The 19,301-nt window shown below is 33.6% G+C and overlaps 1 protein-coding gene across 1 annotated transcript; it reads right to left on the reverse strand.

Annotated features, from left to right (window-relative positions):
- Nucleotides 1-2,273: 2,273 nt before the first annotated feature.
- On the reverse strand, nt 2,274-17,103 carry LOC123525453 (uncharacterized). The gene is made up of 13 exons (XM_045304506.2): nt 16,976-17,103; nt 16,312-16,511; nt 15,364-15,577; nt 12,179-12,326; nt 11,637-11,805; nt 10,772-10,834; nt 9,853-9,999; nt 9,295-9,504; nt 8,900-9,012; nt 7,121-8,263; nt 6,524-6,662; nt 6,227-6,406; nt 2,274-5,566 (listed from the first exon to the last, which is right to left on the reverse strand). The coding sequence occupies exons 2-13, from the start codon at nt 16,507-16,509 to the stop codon at nt 5,165-5,167; spliced, it is 3,126 nt and encodes a 1,041-aa protein (XP_045160441.1). The 5' UTR covers nt 16,510-16,511; nt 16,976-17,103; the 3' UTR covers nt 2,274-5,164.
- Nucleotides 17,104-19,301: the final 2,198 nt, after the last annotated feature.

Genomic DNA, 19,301 nt, shown 5'->3' on the forward strand with positions numbered 1-19,301 from the left:
ATTTTTAAATCAGGCCAGTAGTTTCATGCATGAAGCTCAAAGGACAGGAACAACAAAGGAAAGAAATTAAAAATAAATCTAAGTCCTCAGAAAAAAATATCTAAGTCCAAAGGACAGGAACAACAAAGGGAAGAAATTTAACCAAAAAGAAAAAAATTCTTACAAGGTACATATGTCAAAGTACACCTAAAAATTGGAGGTACCACAGAAAAGTGGTCTCGGTTTTTCCCTACGGCCAATGATAAAAAAGTTACTAAATAAGCTATTTATAGTAACGTAAAAGGGAAGTAATTAAAAAAAAAGTTATTGTAAGTGAACAAAAGAAGGATCTGCCAAATAAAAACAAGAGCACTGCAATGCAACGCAAATGCAGAGCAATATACACACAAAACAAAGTCATATGACCTTTGACCCCTAAGTGTAACCTTGACCTTGAAGTGAGCCATCCGAAACATGCGCTCTGCACGTCGTTTCGATGAGGTGAACATTTGTGTCAGGTTTCTTTGCAATTCTTCAAGGGGTTCAAGAGTTACAGAGCGGAATGGAAATTGCTAACCAACAGACAGACAGACGGACACCAAGGCGATAACATAATACGTCCCTTTTGGCATATAAAAAGGAATCGAGATCTTATGGTGATACAAATGGTGTGCAAGTCTGGTTAAAATCAAATCATAAATGAAGCTGCTATTGTGCAGACAAGGTCAAAATAGCTAATTTTGGCCCTTTCAACGGCCATAACTCTTGAACCCATTATGGGATCTGGCCGATTCAAGAAAGGAACCGAGATCTTATGGTGACACAAGTTTTGTGCAAGTTTGATTAAATTCAAATCATAAATGAAGCTGCTATTGTTCAGACAAGGTCAAAATATCTAATTCTGGCCCTATCAGGGGCCATAACTCTGGAACCCATGATGGAATCTGGCCAGTTCAAGAAAGGAACCAAGATCTTGTAGCGATACAAATTGTGTTCAAGCTTGGTTAAAATAAAATCATAAATGAAGCTGCTATTGTGCAGACAAGGTCAAAATAGCTAATTTTGGCCCTTTCATGGGCCATAACTCTGGAACCCATTATGGGATCTGGCCAGTTCAAGAAAGGAACCGAGATCTTATGGTGACACAAGTTTTGTGCAAGTTGAATTAAATTCAAATCATAAATGAAGCTGCTATTGTGCAGACAAGGTCAAAATAGCTAATTATGACCCTTTCAGGGACCATCACTCTGGAACCCATAATGGAATCTGGCCAGTTCAAAAAAGGAACCAAGATCGTATGGTGATACAATTTGTGTGCAAGTTTGGTTAAAATAAAATCATAAATGAAGCTGCTATTGTGCAGACAAGGTCAAAATAGCTAATTCTGGCTCTTTCAGGGGTCATAACTCTGGAGCCCATAATAGAATCTGGCCAGTTCAAGAAAGGAAACAAGATTTTATAGTGGTACAAGTTGTGTGCAAGTTTGGTAAAAATAAATTATAAATGAAGCTGCTGCTATTGTGCAGACAATGTCAAAATAGCTAATTCTGGCCCTTTCAGAACCCATAACTCTGTAACCCATAATTGGATCTGGCCAGTTCAAGAAAGGAACCGAGATGTTATAGTGATACAAGTTGTGTGCAAGTTTGGTTAAAATAAAATCATAAATGAAACCACTATCGTGCAGACAAGAAATTGTTGATGCACAGACAATAGCAAATTCTGGCCCTTTAAAGGGCAATAACTCTAGAACCCTTGACGGGATCTGGCCAGTTTTCGAAAAGAACCGAGATATCATGTCAATACAATTTTTTTTACAAGTTTGATCAAAATTGCTTGCAAAATGTGGTCCCTATCGTGTTCACAAGAAATTGTGGACGGACGGACGGACGAAGGGCGATCACAAAAGCTCACCCTGTCACTACGTGACAGGTGAGCTAAAAATATGACATTCATTCCTTTAATAATTCATTTAACTGACGCCACTATTATTATGTCATAGTGTCAAACTGCAAAGCGGCGCGCTGGAAAAGAAACCAACTATTTAATTGATGCCGTCAAACATGTACTTTAAAATTCTTGGTAAGGTGTTAGAATCGAAATAGTCTATCTCATTCAGTTATTTGAACTTGAACTTGTTTGTCGTTCAGATGCGTATTATTATATTATTCGGGCTGCATTCGCATCTGCACTCTAAACAATGATTTTTTTTCAGGGACCAATCACAAAATGAGATATATTATTTCTTAAGTAAGAATATATCAAAGATGAAGTAAGAATACACAGAAGAAAAGTCTTTTTCAAGCAATTTATTATTGTTTCTAAAATGATACATATTGCACAAAGAATGAGTTTTATCCCTGTATTAGGACTGTTTCTTGATATACTAGTACAGTACACAAAAAAATAATGATAAGTATTTAACATACACAAAGAATACGTTATGAACTTATGACGTATCGAAAGCATGTGTTAATATCTTAGTAATTTCAATGATAAATATATCAAAACATAGATCTAGTAAAAACAAAAAAGTAGATGTTCTTATTGCACGGCATAAAATTAAAAAGGACAAATATATTGATATAAGCGAAAAACAGAAAAGCTGGAATAATTCAAACATACGGAATATGGGAGTGCTTTGTTTTATTATAAAGAATGACATGAAAAATAGATAAGATATATTGAGCTGTTTTTCTTTATGGGGAAAAATGATTTTATTCGTTTGGACAGCTCAAGTGGTTTTATAGTCTGGGAAATAATGAATTCCTAAAATGTTATGAAATGATTACTATCATTAAGCCAGACCTAAAAGAGTCACTTAAAACAGAAACATTAGACAACCTACTAAAAAGGCTCAGAGAGGTAAACCACTAACAAACCACTATGCATCAAGCAGCTAAAGGTAAATCTAAAAATATAGCTAAAATACAATCTGAAAAGAAATTGGGAAATATTCTTGAAAACAATGTTAACGTAAAATGGAATATAGTTTATGGACACATTTTTAAAGCAACATATGGCACAAAAATTAGAAGCTATACCAGTATAAATTTTAATGCGAATAGCCCCAACTAATAAGTATTTGTTCAAAGTGAAGTTGTCTACAACAAACTTGTGTGACTTTTGTAACATGCAACTGAAAGTATAGGATTGTAATCATGTACAAATGTTGTTGAACAGATTAAGTAACTTTTACAGCAAAGGGAATATCTATTCTTTTCAATCTAGAATATTTAAGTTTTGGCATTTTGCAATAGGGTTTGCAAAGTAATAACGTAAATGTCCGATTTATTTGATGAAATATTTATTTTTTAAATGAAAAATAGACATAGGGTTCCTTTTTTTTGGTCAGTTTTTATGTCAATTACAGAATATGTCAAGAAAAAGAAATAGCAATTGAGAAAACTATGATCAGGAAATGGTCTATCTTCATCAATAGTTGGTACCTTTTACCATGTACAGCGTGACACGTGAAAAAATTTTGAAAACAAACTACATTAAAAAGCCACCATGAACACACATTGGTAAGTCACACGAGTATGAAATGTTTCGTATATTTAAAACCAATGATATTTTTGTTTTATTATTTTATTATTCTGTAAAATAGTATAAAGAACAATAATATGTGTAAAATCTAGTAACCTAATCATCATCTTTAAGGTAGTGGAATCGTACTAATAATCAACAATTTTAGTTTGATTATGTATGCTCATTATGCAATTTCTGCATTCTCTGGCGTTATGAAAATGAAAAAGTATATTTATTTATGGTAGAGTGACGCTCAACTAAGATGCGACAATACTCGCAGAAATTGCAGATTCCAAGACTTCAATATAATTTCTTGCCTACCAAAAGCATTCCCTTTTAAGCACTTGCACTTTAACTTGAACTTTTAAGATGTACGTAAAGATATTTTCTTGGGTTTAGATTCACACTGACAACATTTACTCCTCCCAATGGCGACGTTCCATCTTTTTTATAGTAAAGGAAGACCCCTCTGGTCATGGTCTCTGGCATGTGCGGGGACCTGGATAGAACCACCGACGTTCCTTAAGCCAGCTGGATAGCTCCCTTACATGACGAATTCTGCGCCCCAAGTAAAACTCGAATCTACACTCGTGAGAAGCTAGTAGTTTGAAGTTATCAGCCTTAACAGTCCGGTCATGGAGACCCCTAAAATTAACTGACATTATTTTTGCTACGTGTTTTTTCATAAACTGTTTACCGATCCAGTTTTGTAACTGAACGTATGAATGTTAAAGGTAGATTGTTACATTTTTTTTTAAATTTCATCATTTAACAGTTACTGTATATATGTGTTTTTCCAAGTTTCAAAGTTACAAATATATGACGTATTAACCTCGTTAATGTCTTGTTACATTTGGAACTTCCGGTTAGTACTAAAATCTCAATTGTTTCTTAAGAGAAATAATGTAGAAATTAACCTAAAAGTATTCTTTACCGATCATGAAGGAACTAAATCAAATGCTAGAAACTTAATTACTGCAGGATTCAGAAACAGAAGAAATTATTTCGTGAACTAAGTCAGTCTGACTTTCGGTTAGATATCTTTTTATATCTTAAAATATCTTTCTAAAAGTTTTATTATTTCCATTTTACTTTCTCAGCAATTCCCAGTTAGGTCTCATTATCTGAAGAAGAAGAATACAAAATGTGATTAGCCTTAGGAGTTATCTCCCATGTACAAAATAAGGTCTGAATTATGACTGATTAGACTTCAGATTGAGCTAAAATAAACAGTTTCAGGCACTGCTACTTACGTGAAATTAATTGTATATTTTTTTACTTGAATACAACAACCAGGTATGTAATGGAAAGTGGTGATAAAAATTGACAGATCGTGAAAACTAATGACAGGATGTGACAGATATATATATAAGACCTATACTGTAGGACTTAACTCGTACATTGTAATAAAATGGTTCATTTCAAGAAACTTAAGCTCTGCTATATCAATAACATGACATAAGTTAATATAAAGCATAATATTTTAATTTGACAAAACATTTCCTATCTTTAACATGAATGATATGACAAAGAAGGAAATGTATTTGTAGTAAAATTTTCAGAACCTTGATTTTAACTGAAATCCTAAAATATTCCATCAATGACAGAACCTTACAGTTTCTTAAGTAAACTGAATGTTAACTGTTGTGGTGTTTTACGGTGTTGGGGTATGAGAGAATACGTTGTAACATCGCCTCAGCTCCTTGAGTTGACAGACTGCAGTTGCCGCATCTGGTCGTTCTTCTTGGTTCTTTTTCCACATTGCTAATACAAGTTTCTTCAGTGAAACTGGAGGCTGAATGTCCCTGAATTGTGGCGCTTTTCTGCTTGGATTACTTAGGTCAGCTGGTGTTAGGGTTTTACCATACCAAAGTTCCCAAACTACAAGACCAAAACTGTACATATCACTCGCAAATGTGTTAATGTCCCCAGTGAACACTTCGGGTGCGTTATAGCAAACTGTGCCAACGCAATTCCTAGTTTTGATGAGGTTCTGGTCACGTGACATCCCAAAGTCGCAGATTTTTACTCGTGTCTCTCCATCCATATGCTTGATCTGTCGAGGAAATACGAAAAAAGTCAAAATTATCACAATTTCTGACAGCTTTTAACGCCCTGTGATATTTTAAATCAATTTGTTTGCTGTCCGGGGATCTCTTATCTCATTTGAGCCCATACACGCACATTCCAATTTGATATTAGTACTGTTTTTTCAAGTAAGTGGACTCGGGACTGATTCAAATGAGACTCGAGTTTTCAACAAAATTGAAATACATTAATTAGTATAAACACGTACTTTATATTCAGCAACATATAGGTATTTCATGCGTTAAATCAGCGTTCGCAGAAGTACAATAATTGAAACAACACGACCTAGTTTTATCAGACTATATCATTATTATCATTATCATTATCATTATCAATATTATTTCATGATAGGTAATGCGTTTATAACATCTTTGAACGGTTTGTAGCCCATAATATTTTTGAAAGTCAGCGTATAGCAATAATGTAATCTTTAAAATAATTTATTTTGAAGAAAGAACGCAACCAAGTACATTCACGGTCCTTAATACCTTCACGCCCCCTAGTACCATCTTAAGCAGGAATCTTTTATAAACCAAATGGACTTCATATTCACCCCCCCCCCCCCCACCCACCCACACACACACACAAATAAAAATAAAATTTTAAAAAAATATAACAAACATATCACCAAGAAATTATGAGGTTTTATATCTCTGTGAACAACGTTGTTATCGTGAAGGAATTGAATTCCTCTGGCCGCCTGTTCTGCAAGATGAATAATGTAGCCAACGGTTTCCTCTCTGGTTTGGTCTCTGCCAGGAAAATCAATGCCATTTTCTTCACACCAGGGCATATTCAGTTTGCCTCTCTGGAAACAAGAATAAAAATAGCATTCTTTGTGTTAAAGTCATTATGACAGATATATTTTTCGGAATAAAAATTGAAATATTTTGTAACGATCGTAAGCCACAGATGGAACTATTACCTGTATAAGCGAGTCTAAGCTGCCATCGCAGAGCTCCATGACTAGATGAAGTGTATAAACGGACGAGCTCACGTCAGCAAATTCACCATAGAACTCAACAACGTTTTTCCTCAAATGATCTGGCTTGACAGACAACATTCTGGAATACAGTTTTAAAACGACTCAGCATCGGCCGTGAGAAGTTATTCCTACAGTTTATACTAATAAAGAAATCTAGTACCTAATCTACGTCGTAAAATTTATTTATTTATTTGGGTTTTACGGCGCACCAACACAGTATATGTTATATGGCGCCAAACAGGACTACAAATTTTGGTTTCACATCTCATTTACATCGAAATAAAAACATGAGGTATGGAATCAAAATTTGCATACCTGCTGGAATCACAGAGTTACCAGCAAAACCAAGTGTTAAGACCCTATTAGTCGCCTCTTACGATCATGCAAGTGTAAGGCAGTGGTTCCAATTCTTTTCATACTAGGATCGTCCCAGAACCACATGTAAAATGTCTTGAAATATTTTTGTTATAAATCATTTATATCAGTATATAAAACATGACGATTTCGATACAATGACCAAGGTTTTTAAAGATATACCTTAAAACAAAACATTCTCTGTATATGAAAGTATCATCCGGGCACTTTCCCCTTGCTCGCGGCCAGCGTATAACTTTAACTGCTACATTTTTGTCGTCTATGTTGCCACGGAGTGTCCCTTTGTAGACCTTTCCAAAAGTCCCTCCACCAAGGTAATTTTTTGGGCAAGTATCACACGAGATCAAGTTTTGGTCAATTTCAGGACGTAAAACTTTACCTATTAGAAACCTTTGGATTTCCTCAGAAAATTGATTTAATTGAGCTTTTCTCTTGACTTCGAGTTTACTGTTTGATATTTCCTTCATGAGCTCCTGAAGCATCTGCACCTGAATACTGAGGCATGTATGAAAATATTTTAAAACAAATCTAGAGTTTTTAATCTGGCCGTCAAGAAGAGTCGCAGACACCTGCTGCAATCTGGATGACAAAATGTTCTCAACAAGGATTTCCGTTTGTCGTTTCATGTAAAAGTAACAATCATCCTGGAAAAGCTTCTCATCGTTTAGCATTTGAGTTTTTCTGACGGAGTCTATTGCTTCTATCAGAAGAACCAGAATAGGTGCCAATGGAAAAACTACAGCTACTATTATTCCAGCTACCTCTTCCCAGGAAAGTCCAGCGGTCGAATCGGACATAAGTTCTACTAAATCTTGTAGTTTGTCATCGCGTATTTGCCGTTTAAATGTGAGCTTTCTCTCTAATTCTGCATAAAGCGTAATAACATAGTTCAAGCATTCATCAACGTCATTACTACACTGTTTTCTCACTGATTCGATATGAGAATTTGTCATGATATGGTTCTCTATTCTCAATCCTATGGCTTCATTTATCTTGCAATTTAGCTTGTGCCAATTCCCAGTGCCTGTCTGTCTTGGAATATCGTTTATATGCCAAACCGCTAACTTGACTTTGTTTTCTCTTAGATCATTTTGTAGATGCTTTTGTATCTTCTTAATGTTTCCATTCAGTGTTTCAGTCAATTTTGTATCTATGTCACCTATTTTTTCTTGCAGTTGTACGACCACGCCAATATCATTCTGAATTTGTGCAATAACTTTCTCTTTGTTTGCCTTGTATCTATGTACGATGGCCTGTACGTTGCAAATGATAGCAAGAACTTTATCGGTGAATGTAGAAAGCCACCTGAAAATTCAACTAACACTAAAATGACCAGTTAGATCACGGAGGGTTTTTTTAGAAGCGGGGGAAGGGGGCGACTTTCCGAAAGTCAGCTGGACTGGGTCCGAACCAACACTGGAAATAAGCAAGTGTTTCAAAGTCAGCTAACTCACCCATCCAGTCACGGAGGCCCCTCGATGGTTGAATATGTATTCTTAAGTATCTGACAATTCACCGAATATATAAAACCATTTTAGTGATTTTTCTGAAACTGTCTTATAAGCTTATTTAGCTTAATAGGGACAGCGCAGATCTACAGATCGAGGGGTCGTGATTTCAATCCCCAGTCGAAACTCATTTCTCCGTGATGATTGATAAAGTACATTGTACCATCCACTTCTGATTCATGTGAGGAAGTTGGCAGTTACATAAGTTAAACATAGCATCCTTAAAAATGGTTAGGTTAACTGCCCGCCATTACATATTAAGTGAAATACTATTGAAAAGTTGAAAAACGGAGCTGAACCCAAAGCAAACCAGCGAACATAACACATTATCAGTAGAGACACTTGATTTTATGCGCCTTATATCCAATCGTGTATAGGAATACGATACGTGCCGGGGTATATCATACTTTTTTTATACAATAGATTAGCTTACCAGCAGTGCACTTCTGTCTTTAGGCGTGCCGCAGTTTCCACGAAAGCACAAAGTCGGTCGAAAAAAGAAACATATTCCTTAGTGTAGTATCTCAGCTGTATAGATTTTATTGCCTTCAATTAAAGACCAGATGATAACAGTAAAAAGCAACGAAACAAAAAAAATAACTATAGCAAAAAAAAAAAAATATTATCATTTATCTACAAACAACTAAGTACACAAAAGTGTTTACAGCAAATACAAAAAAGCATACATGATATCAAGACATATCAAAGAAGTAGTTCCAAAAATATAGAGTAAAATCACAACAACACAATAGTGCACCATAAAAATGAAAAATCTTTAGTACACCAAGAAATATCAATATTCCAAAAACTGAATTAACTTTCACACACCTGCTCGGATCCGCTGAAAGTAACTGTTTGTTGTTCAGTTACACGTGGCCACCAGTTTTGAAGTTTGGTCAGTATTTCTTTCCTTAAACTTATTTTTATATTGTCGTCTACATAGTCCCATTTGTTACAAACAAACAGGGCACACCTGGGTGTAAATATACCATTTTTCTTCTGAAAACTGTTTTGCACGTCATTCATCAGTCGAATCAGCTGTAACATATCAGAAATTTCTGTATATTTAAACAAGACTTTAAAATTCATTTAACAGTGTCAAACCGTAGTAATAGATCTTTGCAGATAGAACATGTGATATATTCCCCGTTAAAATTATATTCTACTTACAAATCATTGTTTTCATGTGTTCTCGATTTATTTTAAGACGCTACTGGTTTCAACTATTAGCATGTTCGATTTTATATCAGTACCAACAGAAGAACATTTTTGTATAACAAAGTAGAAAGCATACTTGCACATGTTAACACTGTGGGTCATCTTAACCTATCTATGTGAAAATAAAATCTTTATATAACAGCCTTATGTCTCATCAAAATGGCTTACTCTGTCTCTGTCAATGCCAGCATGTTGAGAAGTATTTATGATGAATAAGAATGCATCGCAGTCGTCAATGTACTCATGTATATTGGAGAACGTCTGTTCAGTATCATGGATCCCTGGTGCATCAACAAATGTTATACCATTTATTACCTGCAAAATACCGTGAGAACAGGTAATTTCTGAATCTGTATTCAAAGACTCATACATGTGTACTTTGTGACATATCCTACATGATATCATGGTAGTGACACCTTTACTGACTGGTCATAACTTCAGAATTTTGTTTCAACCTGAATTGATTAATACCAAGTGAGATACTCGACTTTATAATCGAGTTCTCAAAAGCTATTTTCCAATAAACCATCATGCATCAGTGGAAAATCAAAGGGAAATTATAATGGAATTGATATATCCTATTTGTCTAAATTGTGCAAACAGGCCAGTATTTTTTTTTTTTTTTTTTTTAAACAGTTTTCATTTTTCTCAGCTCTGATCTCCCTTTGACCGTTTACCAAAAGTAAAGCTAATAAGTACCAGATTAATACCTATCTTTGACGAGAGTTGTGGTTTTTTTTGTGATCACATGTATAGCAGTTACCTCAAAAATAATGTATTAATTTAAGAAGATAAACAAAATTCACGGGTGTTAATTAATTCTAGTAATTTGGAGGACTTAGAAATCAATTAATGAGCTTCTTATCATTTTTTCTAACTTAAAAAATTAACGCTACCTGTTTTCAAGAAGGGTTTCTTCCGGCATTTTACTCGTATCGTCAACTAAAATCAATGCTACAGATCATAAGACTGTATTCGCTAAATTTAAAAGGTAAATACTGCTATATGTAAACCAGCAATATGCACAATCTTTCAGGATGAGTTTCTGATTATTATTCACATTTTGATCAAATAAAACAAATCTTACCTTGTCAATGTCTGTCGAAGAATAATCTTCATGCACGCATTTTCTTCTAGTTTGATGCACATCCTATCATGATAAAGAAAGTCGGTGAAATTTTTTATCCTTAAGGATTTGTGTGCTTCTTTCGAATACTAGTAAATGCCTTTAATTTTGGTTTGTTGTAGAATTTCATTAAGAGATGCGAGTGTGCATTTTCGCTACCAGAAAAATAAATGAAATATACCATAAGAAACAGTGGGATGGGTTGGGGAGATGGGGTGGGTGTGTTGGGCTCGGCAATTTTGGTAAACATAACAGGCATACATAATTAGAACATGAAGATTTATGTCACATTTTAATAAAAATGTCGGCTTGTTTCCTTCGTTGATTATAAGATTTTATTAAATAATAGGCTTGAACCGTAGACGATGACACAGTCCCATATAGTTTTAAACTTAGAACAGTGAAATCCGAATTTTTAACAGGATGGTTATGAGGTCAGAAACCTATCTCATTGTACTATCTGACATATTTGCTTGATGTTTACATAGGGAACGTACTGTCAGATTTTTCTTTAAATCTCACCACCACTAACTCAAAATGCTAAAGTCGCACTTGTCTGCAGAAATTGTAAGGCGTATTTCTTCGAGTAAAAGGAAAGTGTTAAGTTGTGGTACATTAAGCTCTTAATTTTTCATTACATTAGCCTGATAAGGAATCATTTTGTTATTACTAAGCAGTTTTAGGAAAAAAAACAATAATCTTAATTTACTGGTCATACTTGTTTTGAAAGCTGTTTTATTATAAAACAAACAAAAAAGCAATCTTTGAACAAGTAAGCTGAAACTAAATTTCAAACTCATCACAACTCATTACAACTCCTTCCTACATCTAAAATTTGCATATTCCAATACACGACGATTTTTTTCAACCGTTTGTATGTTCTTTGTTTCCCTTCTTGCAGCTGTCTATCTTCACCTGTCTCGACACATTCCCGAATTTGCGACCACACCGGATCATTCTCGTCCGTTACTAATTTTATTTCTCTAGTAGAATATCTAAAATTATACGAACAATGAGGAAATATTTGGTATTTTATTTGGTAAATAGGCTAAATAATCAGAAGAATATATCCTATTGCTTTATATTAAAACCGTTATCATTTACTTTTAAGTTACTATTATCTCTCCCTTACCTGATACTAAGAAGTTGTTATACTGATAGCGTGTGGCAGGATATGTCGTTACTTGCTACCACAGGTATGTAAAACAATTATTTCAAAAACACAATACTTGTGAAATATCTGTAAGGTAATTTCCAGAACAAAGAAATCATATCATTAGTATTTTATACTGTAAAGGCAAACACTATATACTGTCCTCTTATTTAAAAAGTGATTGGTTTAATGCATTGAAAAATCTATGAGCATACCTTGTATCTTCATAACAAAGAAGTGCTTTTCTTTCTTTGCTTTGCTGTATTTCACATGGGATCATCGTGCACGGCCCATGCCCAACAGGCATGTAATGTCCACCCATAAGAATGTTCAAAATACTGCTCTTTCCTGCGCATATTTCGCCTAAAAATATGCCGTAAAAATTTAATTCAGTTAAAATTGTTTTGGCATGGACAATTTGGATAAAGTTAAAAGATGATTTGTAAATGTTCTTTTCACGTTTTTTCCCAGATACATCATCGGTGTAAACAATCTCTATGTAGTTGTTGCAACAGACGTTAAGTTTTGAATACATTTCTTAAATGTTAAAATGTCTTAACAGCGATTCATTGTCAGTGCCTTGACTACTTGGTCACATAGAACCACATTTGTATTATCCGCTGAAATTACATGTGCAACTATATGAACACATTAGATAGCTTAAGCGTTTTATTGCAGTGTGCTAATATAATTAAAACAAACGTTATAAGAATTGCAATAGCTCAAAATGCTTAATTCATTTTCAAACAGTAGCTTATATTGAATAGTATAACTATACAAATTGCACCTGCTACCAGGCAAAGGTGATTAAAATCTATCAGATTGTCAAGACAACATCCGGTAGACATTTTTTAAAACAAGATACCCCAAGTAATGTTTTAAATGAGTATATTTGTTACTGTTTCTTGTACAAGGGATTCGCTTTGCCAGCAGTAATTACACTGTCTTATAATGTTGGAATATCATGGGCAAATTTGGAATCAATTACTTTAAAATATAATCAATTGAATAACAATCACATTTTGAAATTTTGAAATATCCAGTTAAATTGCAGTGATATTAATTTTAGCATTGTAATTAATGATGTCAAAAATACATCGCAAATACAATAAACTACATTCACTTATTACACCTGATGGGATAACAAACCAGCATGTTTTTACATGAACATGTATCAAAGATTGTTTTGTTTTAAAGTTATCACTCAAGTTGATATACATTCACATTGTACTATACACATATACTAATTTGAATTAAGTTATTTCTAACAAAGACATTACTTAGTCCTTAAAACTTTCAAATGAAATGGAGCAAAAAAAGCTGTTAGTCAGTCCTTGATATTTTGCCAACAATACAAATAGTACTCGGGTATAGAAAATAGAAAACAAATGAAATTCTAAAGGTTGCCTGTCATGACAAAACTTAAATGCTGCCTACGCCATCTACGCCTGCTTGTCCTCAATTTGGGGAACTAAGGTATTTTCATGTATAAATGCAGTCCACCACCGGGCCATGAGATTCTACCTTGGAACAGGAAAATATACACCAAATGTGGCTGTTTATGGTGAAATGGGTTGGAAGCCAATCCTTATAGATCACTGGACTTCAGTATGTAATCATTGGTATCGCTGTCTGAGTTATGAAAATACACGTATAAATAAAAAGATCTTTAGCTGGTCCTGTAAGAAAGGTAACTCAATATGTAAGAACTGGCCATTTATTGTTAAAGAAAAATTTAAGTGTTTAGAGTTAAATGACTTCTTGCAATTACCTTTCTCAAGAAAACGCTTAATTGAAACTATGTCTACTGTTTTGTTAAATACTCATTTAGAAAAATGGTCTACTGACATTTCAAGATTAACTGGTGTCAATGGTGCTGGTCAAAATAAGTTACGAACCTACAGAATTTTTAAGAATGAGTGTAATGTAGAACCTTATTGTAAGTTGCTTATGCCTTTCTCTCATAGATCTGCATTGTCTAGATTCAGGTGCGGTGTTGCACCCATAAGACTCGAAACGGGTCGTTACGAAGGTTTAACAGAAAATCAACGATTGTGCCCATTTGGTTGTAATGCTGTAAAATCAGAGATACATGTTATTCTATGCTGTCCGCTTTATACTGTTGAACGAAGACTTCTATTAGAAAAGGTCACTTCTATATTTGTAAACTTTGGGAGTCTAAATGACAATGATAAACTGGTTCTGTTATTCACACATCCAAATTTGATAAGAATAGTTGCAAAAACCTGTTATGATATACTTAAAAAAAGAAGTAATACTTTATATAATATAAACACAGTTTAATGTACCTGTATAGATAGGCTTTTATTTATTTATAAAATTTTTTTTACTAAATTGTATGTAGATTCTTTTAAATAATTACAGTATTTTAGTGTTAAGTAAGAGATATCTGCTAATCTGTTCTCTACCAATCTGATTGGTGGGGATACTTGATTCTTTAAGCCATTTTTTACTAGCGCACATTTAGTGCACCTGTCTAATCTGGTTCAGTGTCTTATAACCCTTTTTTTAATTAAATTTTAGGACACATCTTTGTGTTATGATTAGCAGACATGTCTTGCTTTTTACTGTAATATATGAGAATTGATTTATGTGAAATATGTGATATGTAGAAATTTTATATATATAGTCTCTTGTAATTCAAATTTGAGTGGCCATTTACTTGTGTTTTATTATGTATATGTCATGTTTTCATACTGTAAACATGTAAATAGATGAGACTGAAATAAACAATAAACTATAAACTGTCCTTCGTTTACTGAATTTGTTTTTGCCATATAATTGAAATGTAATTGTCCACTACACCCCAAAGTGCATTGCAATTAATTGAATTTCAATTACATGTAATTGGTAAAGCACTCAATTACAAATTTCATTCAGTTACTCAGGAATGTATTTCAACAGCATTTAATTAAAATTACATTTTGATTACCAGAGGTCTAATAGTTGTGGTTAAAGGTTGGAATCTGGCTCAAATAAAAGTAGTTTAAACTTGCCATTCTGTATTTTTGCCACAATTCGTTTCAAGGCGGTGTTCCTTCTGCATATATATCTGTGTCCGTTTATTACTTGTGTATTTTTATAATTGCATTATCTTGTGTATATATATATAATGCAATCGCATAAGGATTTTTTATGTTGAGTATTCTTATTGGGACTTTCTTTAATCTATGTATGAGATACAATAGTTCCCTTTTTGAGAGGACTGTTAAATTTCGCAATACATGTATCTAGAGAGAAGAGATAAATATCGCGTGTTTTAAAACGATATTTATGGAGGCCCGAAAAGGACACCGTACTGGCGGAATCATTTGTATTTAGCAAACAGTCAGTGTATAAATTTTAGCATGATTCCTCGTAAAAGAAAAACATTACGTACCTGTTATTAGTATCTTCACATTACCTAGTTCCAAAGACTTTTTACGTTTCAACATTTCATTTCTAAAATCAGATGACTGCAATTGTAGACTACACTGAATAAAACTGCTCTGGTATTCGACCTCTTTAATCGCTTTATCAAATAGCTGGACACAACTGAGCTGATTTTCCCTTTCGACTCTTAAAACTTTTAACAGATTTTCAGTTTTTAATTCCTGAAACATTCAATTTATTTAAATATATTGCCAAATGAGCAGCTTTTTGCACAATAAGAAACGTTGAAGAAACATTCGTAGACTATTAGCAACACTTCCGTTTTTAACGAAAACTAAACTTAAACATTAATTCATCTTCCAAATGATTTTTAATTAATGCAATTCAGACACAGTACAAAAGATTAACTAATATATAAAGTTGTCTAAATACTAATGAAATCTGCAAAAGAGATGCTTTCGAAGCAAATAGCGCAACAAAGCACCATAACAACGATCGATCGAGTCTGTTCGTGGTAGGTGAAGAAAATGTGCAACAGTCCTCAAGCACAGGATTAAGCGGTATTCTATTAAACTAAAAGAACGTTTCCATGATCCAAAAGGAGCAGAAGATATAACAAAACTAAAACCATGGAACAATCAAAACCACCCAACCAAAGAACATTATGACACAATGCCAGAAGTTCTTCAGATTAAGTGTGCTTCCGGCTCTGTGCTTCCGGGAAATCTACCTTTACGTTTTATCTTTTGTCGTTGTTATAATTTCTGGTTCTTTAGGATCATAAAGGTCATTCAATATATCTAAAGTTCCACCTAGGTTGCTCATTGTAATATCTCTCATGAACAGACTCAGTCAAACCGGATATTCCTTGGTTTCGCTATGTCCTTTCAAGGCATTTTTTATAGATTTTATAAGTTAAATTTTTAACTATTTTAACTGGTCCACAAAGACTCACAAGGGTTTCACTATTTTGATTTTGCTGTCCTTTTATTTTGTCAATGTGGCGAATGACGGCTGCCCTTGCCTGCTCAGGGGTGTCAATTTCATCATCATTCGGATTGATCTTAAATTCACCAATTATTGCTCCAAGCTTCAGAAGACTGTATCCAGCCTCTTCCAGGCGCCTCTCCAGCTCATGTACATGCGATGACATTACTTTAATAAAATGAATACTTAGCAATACTCGCCCCTAGATTTATGTCATTGTTTAACAAAATGAAGAGATTGCTTATATTTCTTAGAAATTGCATATAGATAACTCCAAATTGTCTATATAGATTAAAGTTATTTTAAAGTAAACCAGCAGTAAAGGTGCATGAGAAATAGTTAGTTGATAACATACCATTACAATGTCTACTTAATAGCCGTTGCAGAACCTGTTATAATATAATAGTTAGACTGATATCTGGAGACGTGCCACAGAGACGCATAATTTGTGTCCAATTATAATTTTGTCCTATTGTAACGAAGGGCATGTAACTATAAATGAGGAATACCTTTTTAAAAATGTTTTACATTGTTCAAAACAAAGCAGATGCAATATTTACAAGTTTCTAAAATATACGAATATGAAATATTTGCTAATAAATTTTAGGATATGCAAATAAATGATATTCTACCGTATAAAGACTTATCCGTCTACCTTCCATTTCGTTTGCTATATGAAAATATCATACAATTTTGACTATCTCATAAATCAAAAGTGGTATATCTGATGTGATATAATAGTGAACTACGTCACTGACAGAGATACATGCATCTATTGTTTGAAAGTAAATAAAGTTTTTATCTTCCTCATTCAGACTATCGTTATCAACATCAATGTCAAATTTTGATAAACTAGAAACATTTGAACGATCACTGACAAACCCACTGTTTTCTGTATTTATATTCAACAATTTATGTACAATGAGGTCCTACGAGATGCCTTACGTATTTAAAGTTAAAATATATCAATGATCTTAACTTCGATCTCGATCTTTTTATAAACTAGGACTTGTTGATCATAGTATTCAGGTAACATAATGCCATCTGTTATTTTTCGTTTTTCGTTTTTGCTATTTCCCAAAATGCTGTTTAAAGATTTCAGATTTCAGATTTCAGATTTATTGGCATATCGGCATATACAATATACCTTTGGCCATTTACAGAAATAAAAAGGATGGCCAAGATATCACAAAATATACAGTAAAAACAATTATAGGTTCTAAATATATATATTAATCATTAAGAAGCAGCAATATCTGTAAGTTTTTCCTTCCTTAATTGCATAGCATAAGATACATATTTGGCTGTATTTCTAATATTTTTATTATTACTTGAAGATAATGTCCTTGTAAATTTATTTATACATGCAAATGACTGATCAATACCATACTTTTGACGAAGATTTCTATAAATTGGACAGCATAACAGAAAATGATATTCTGATTCTACATTTTGTTTACACATTTTACAAACACGTAAGTTTCTTTCAACTCCAGAAAATCTTCCACTTTCAATTTCAAGATAATGAGAACAAAGCCTAAAACGAGACATTTCTTTTCTATGTAAATCATTACCTACTACATCTAAATATTTTTCAAATTTGTTTAAAAAGAAGTTTAAGATAGTTACAATACAAGTGTTTTGCTATTTGCTATTTGTTAATTGCTAGATTTATCTACCGGTTGGTATTTTCCTTTTGCTTATTGTCAATCACTGCTTTTGTCTACATTATGGGTATGAGAATGTATGCAATTCAAACGAATTGCAAATAACAATTGACAATTGATAAATAGCAATTTTCAAATACGAATTAGCAAATAACAATCAGCAAGTAGCAAACGCGTGCATTGTAAATTTCTTGAACTTATTTTAGTGGCAAATAGCTACAGACAAATAGCCAATAGCAAATATCGTCACCAGAATTCCAGCAGACCGCAATGCTGCTTAATAAACACGAGTACATGTACTCCGTGTATCACCTGTACAGATGATCGCGAATATCAGCAAAAATTGAACCATCAATTTACAGTGTCTACAGCTAGATGTTCCAGTGTCAATACTCTTTTTGTTTATAGGGCATTTTACAATTGAATCAGGAAAGATAAGAAAACAAACGCATGTACAAGGAAAGGACGATGCATGTGTTTCTGAATATATGCATATTGCAGACATCGTTTATGTAAGTTCTGGCAGAGGGGAGGAGGGTGGGGGGGGGGGGGAGGTTAAATGTTTTCTTTCACAAATTTATTTTGCTGAACAAATAAAACAGTGTTACAGAGATGCAGTGTCGAAGCGCAGTAAAGATTAACTCCTGTTGTGAAATCCGATGAAATGTAGGACAAAGTATTTATATCTGCTAATATTTAAAATACGACGCAAAATATTATGTGAAAATATCAGTTTTGGGGCCTGACAATACGCAAAATGCAAACAATTTCGCAAAACAGCAACCAAAGTAGATTGCAGTACATTGTATTTTATAATGTATTATTCAGACTGTTCACGCTAATAACTTTATATGGAGAGATATGCAAGAGTTCTGCAGCGGGGATACTAAAAAGTTCGAACGTCATCAAATTATAGAAAGAAAGCATTGTTTTACATGAAAATTTAACAGCGTATAAAACATTTATATTATTCTACAAAACCATTGTCAATTTACTGATATATGTATTGAATTCCGGAAAGGGACTGCATGAAGGGGCCACAGTTCTGGACAGTTCAGCGCCTTTAAAAACTCGCCATTTTTTAAAAGTTGTTACATGTCTTCGTTCTGATGCATTTGCAACATCGTGCGAGTGTTTAAAGTTTAACATCGTTTCTGACAATTGTTTACATTTATTTCTTTACAAATGGCATTCTTATTTAAAGGGGGACAACTCATTTAGAATATTTTAAGTATCCATCTCTGTGGGACAGGACTGTAAAACATGTATTGGACAGATAAGTTGTGTGTCA

The sequence above is a fragment of the Mercenaria mercenaria genome, chromosome 3, assembly GCF_021730395.1.
Source record: "Mercenaria mercenaria strain notata chromosome 3, MADL_Memer_1, whole genome shotgun sequence".
Taxonomy (NCBI): domain Eukaryota; kingdom Metazoa; phylum Mollusca; class Bivalvia; order Venerida; family Veneridae; genus Mercenaria; species Mercenaria mercenaria.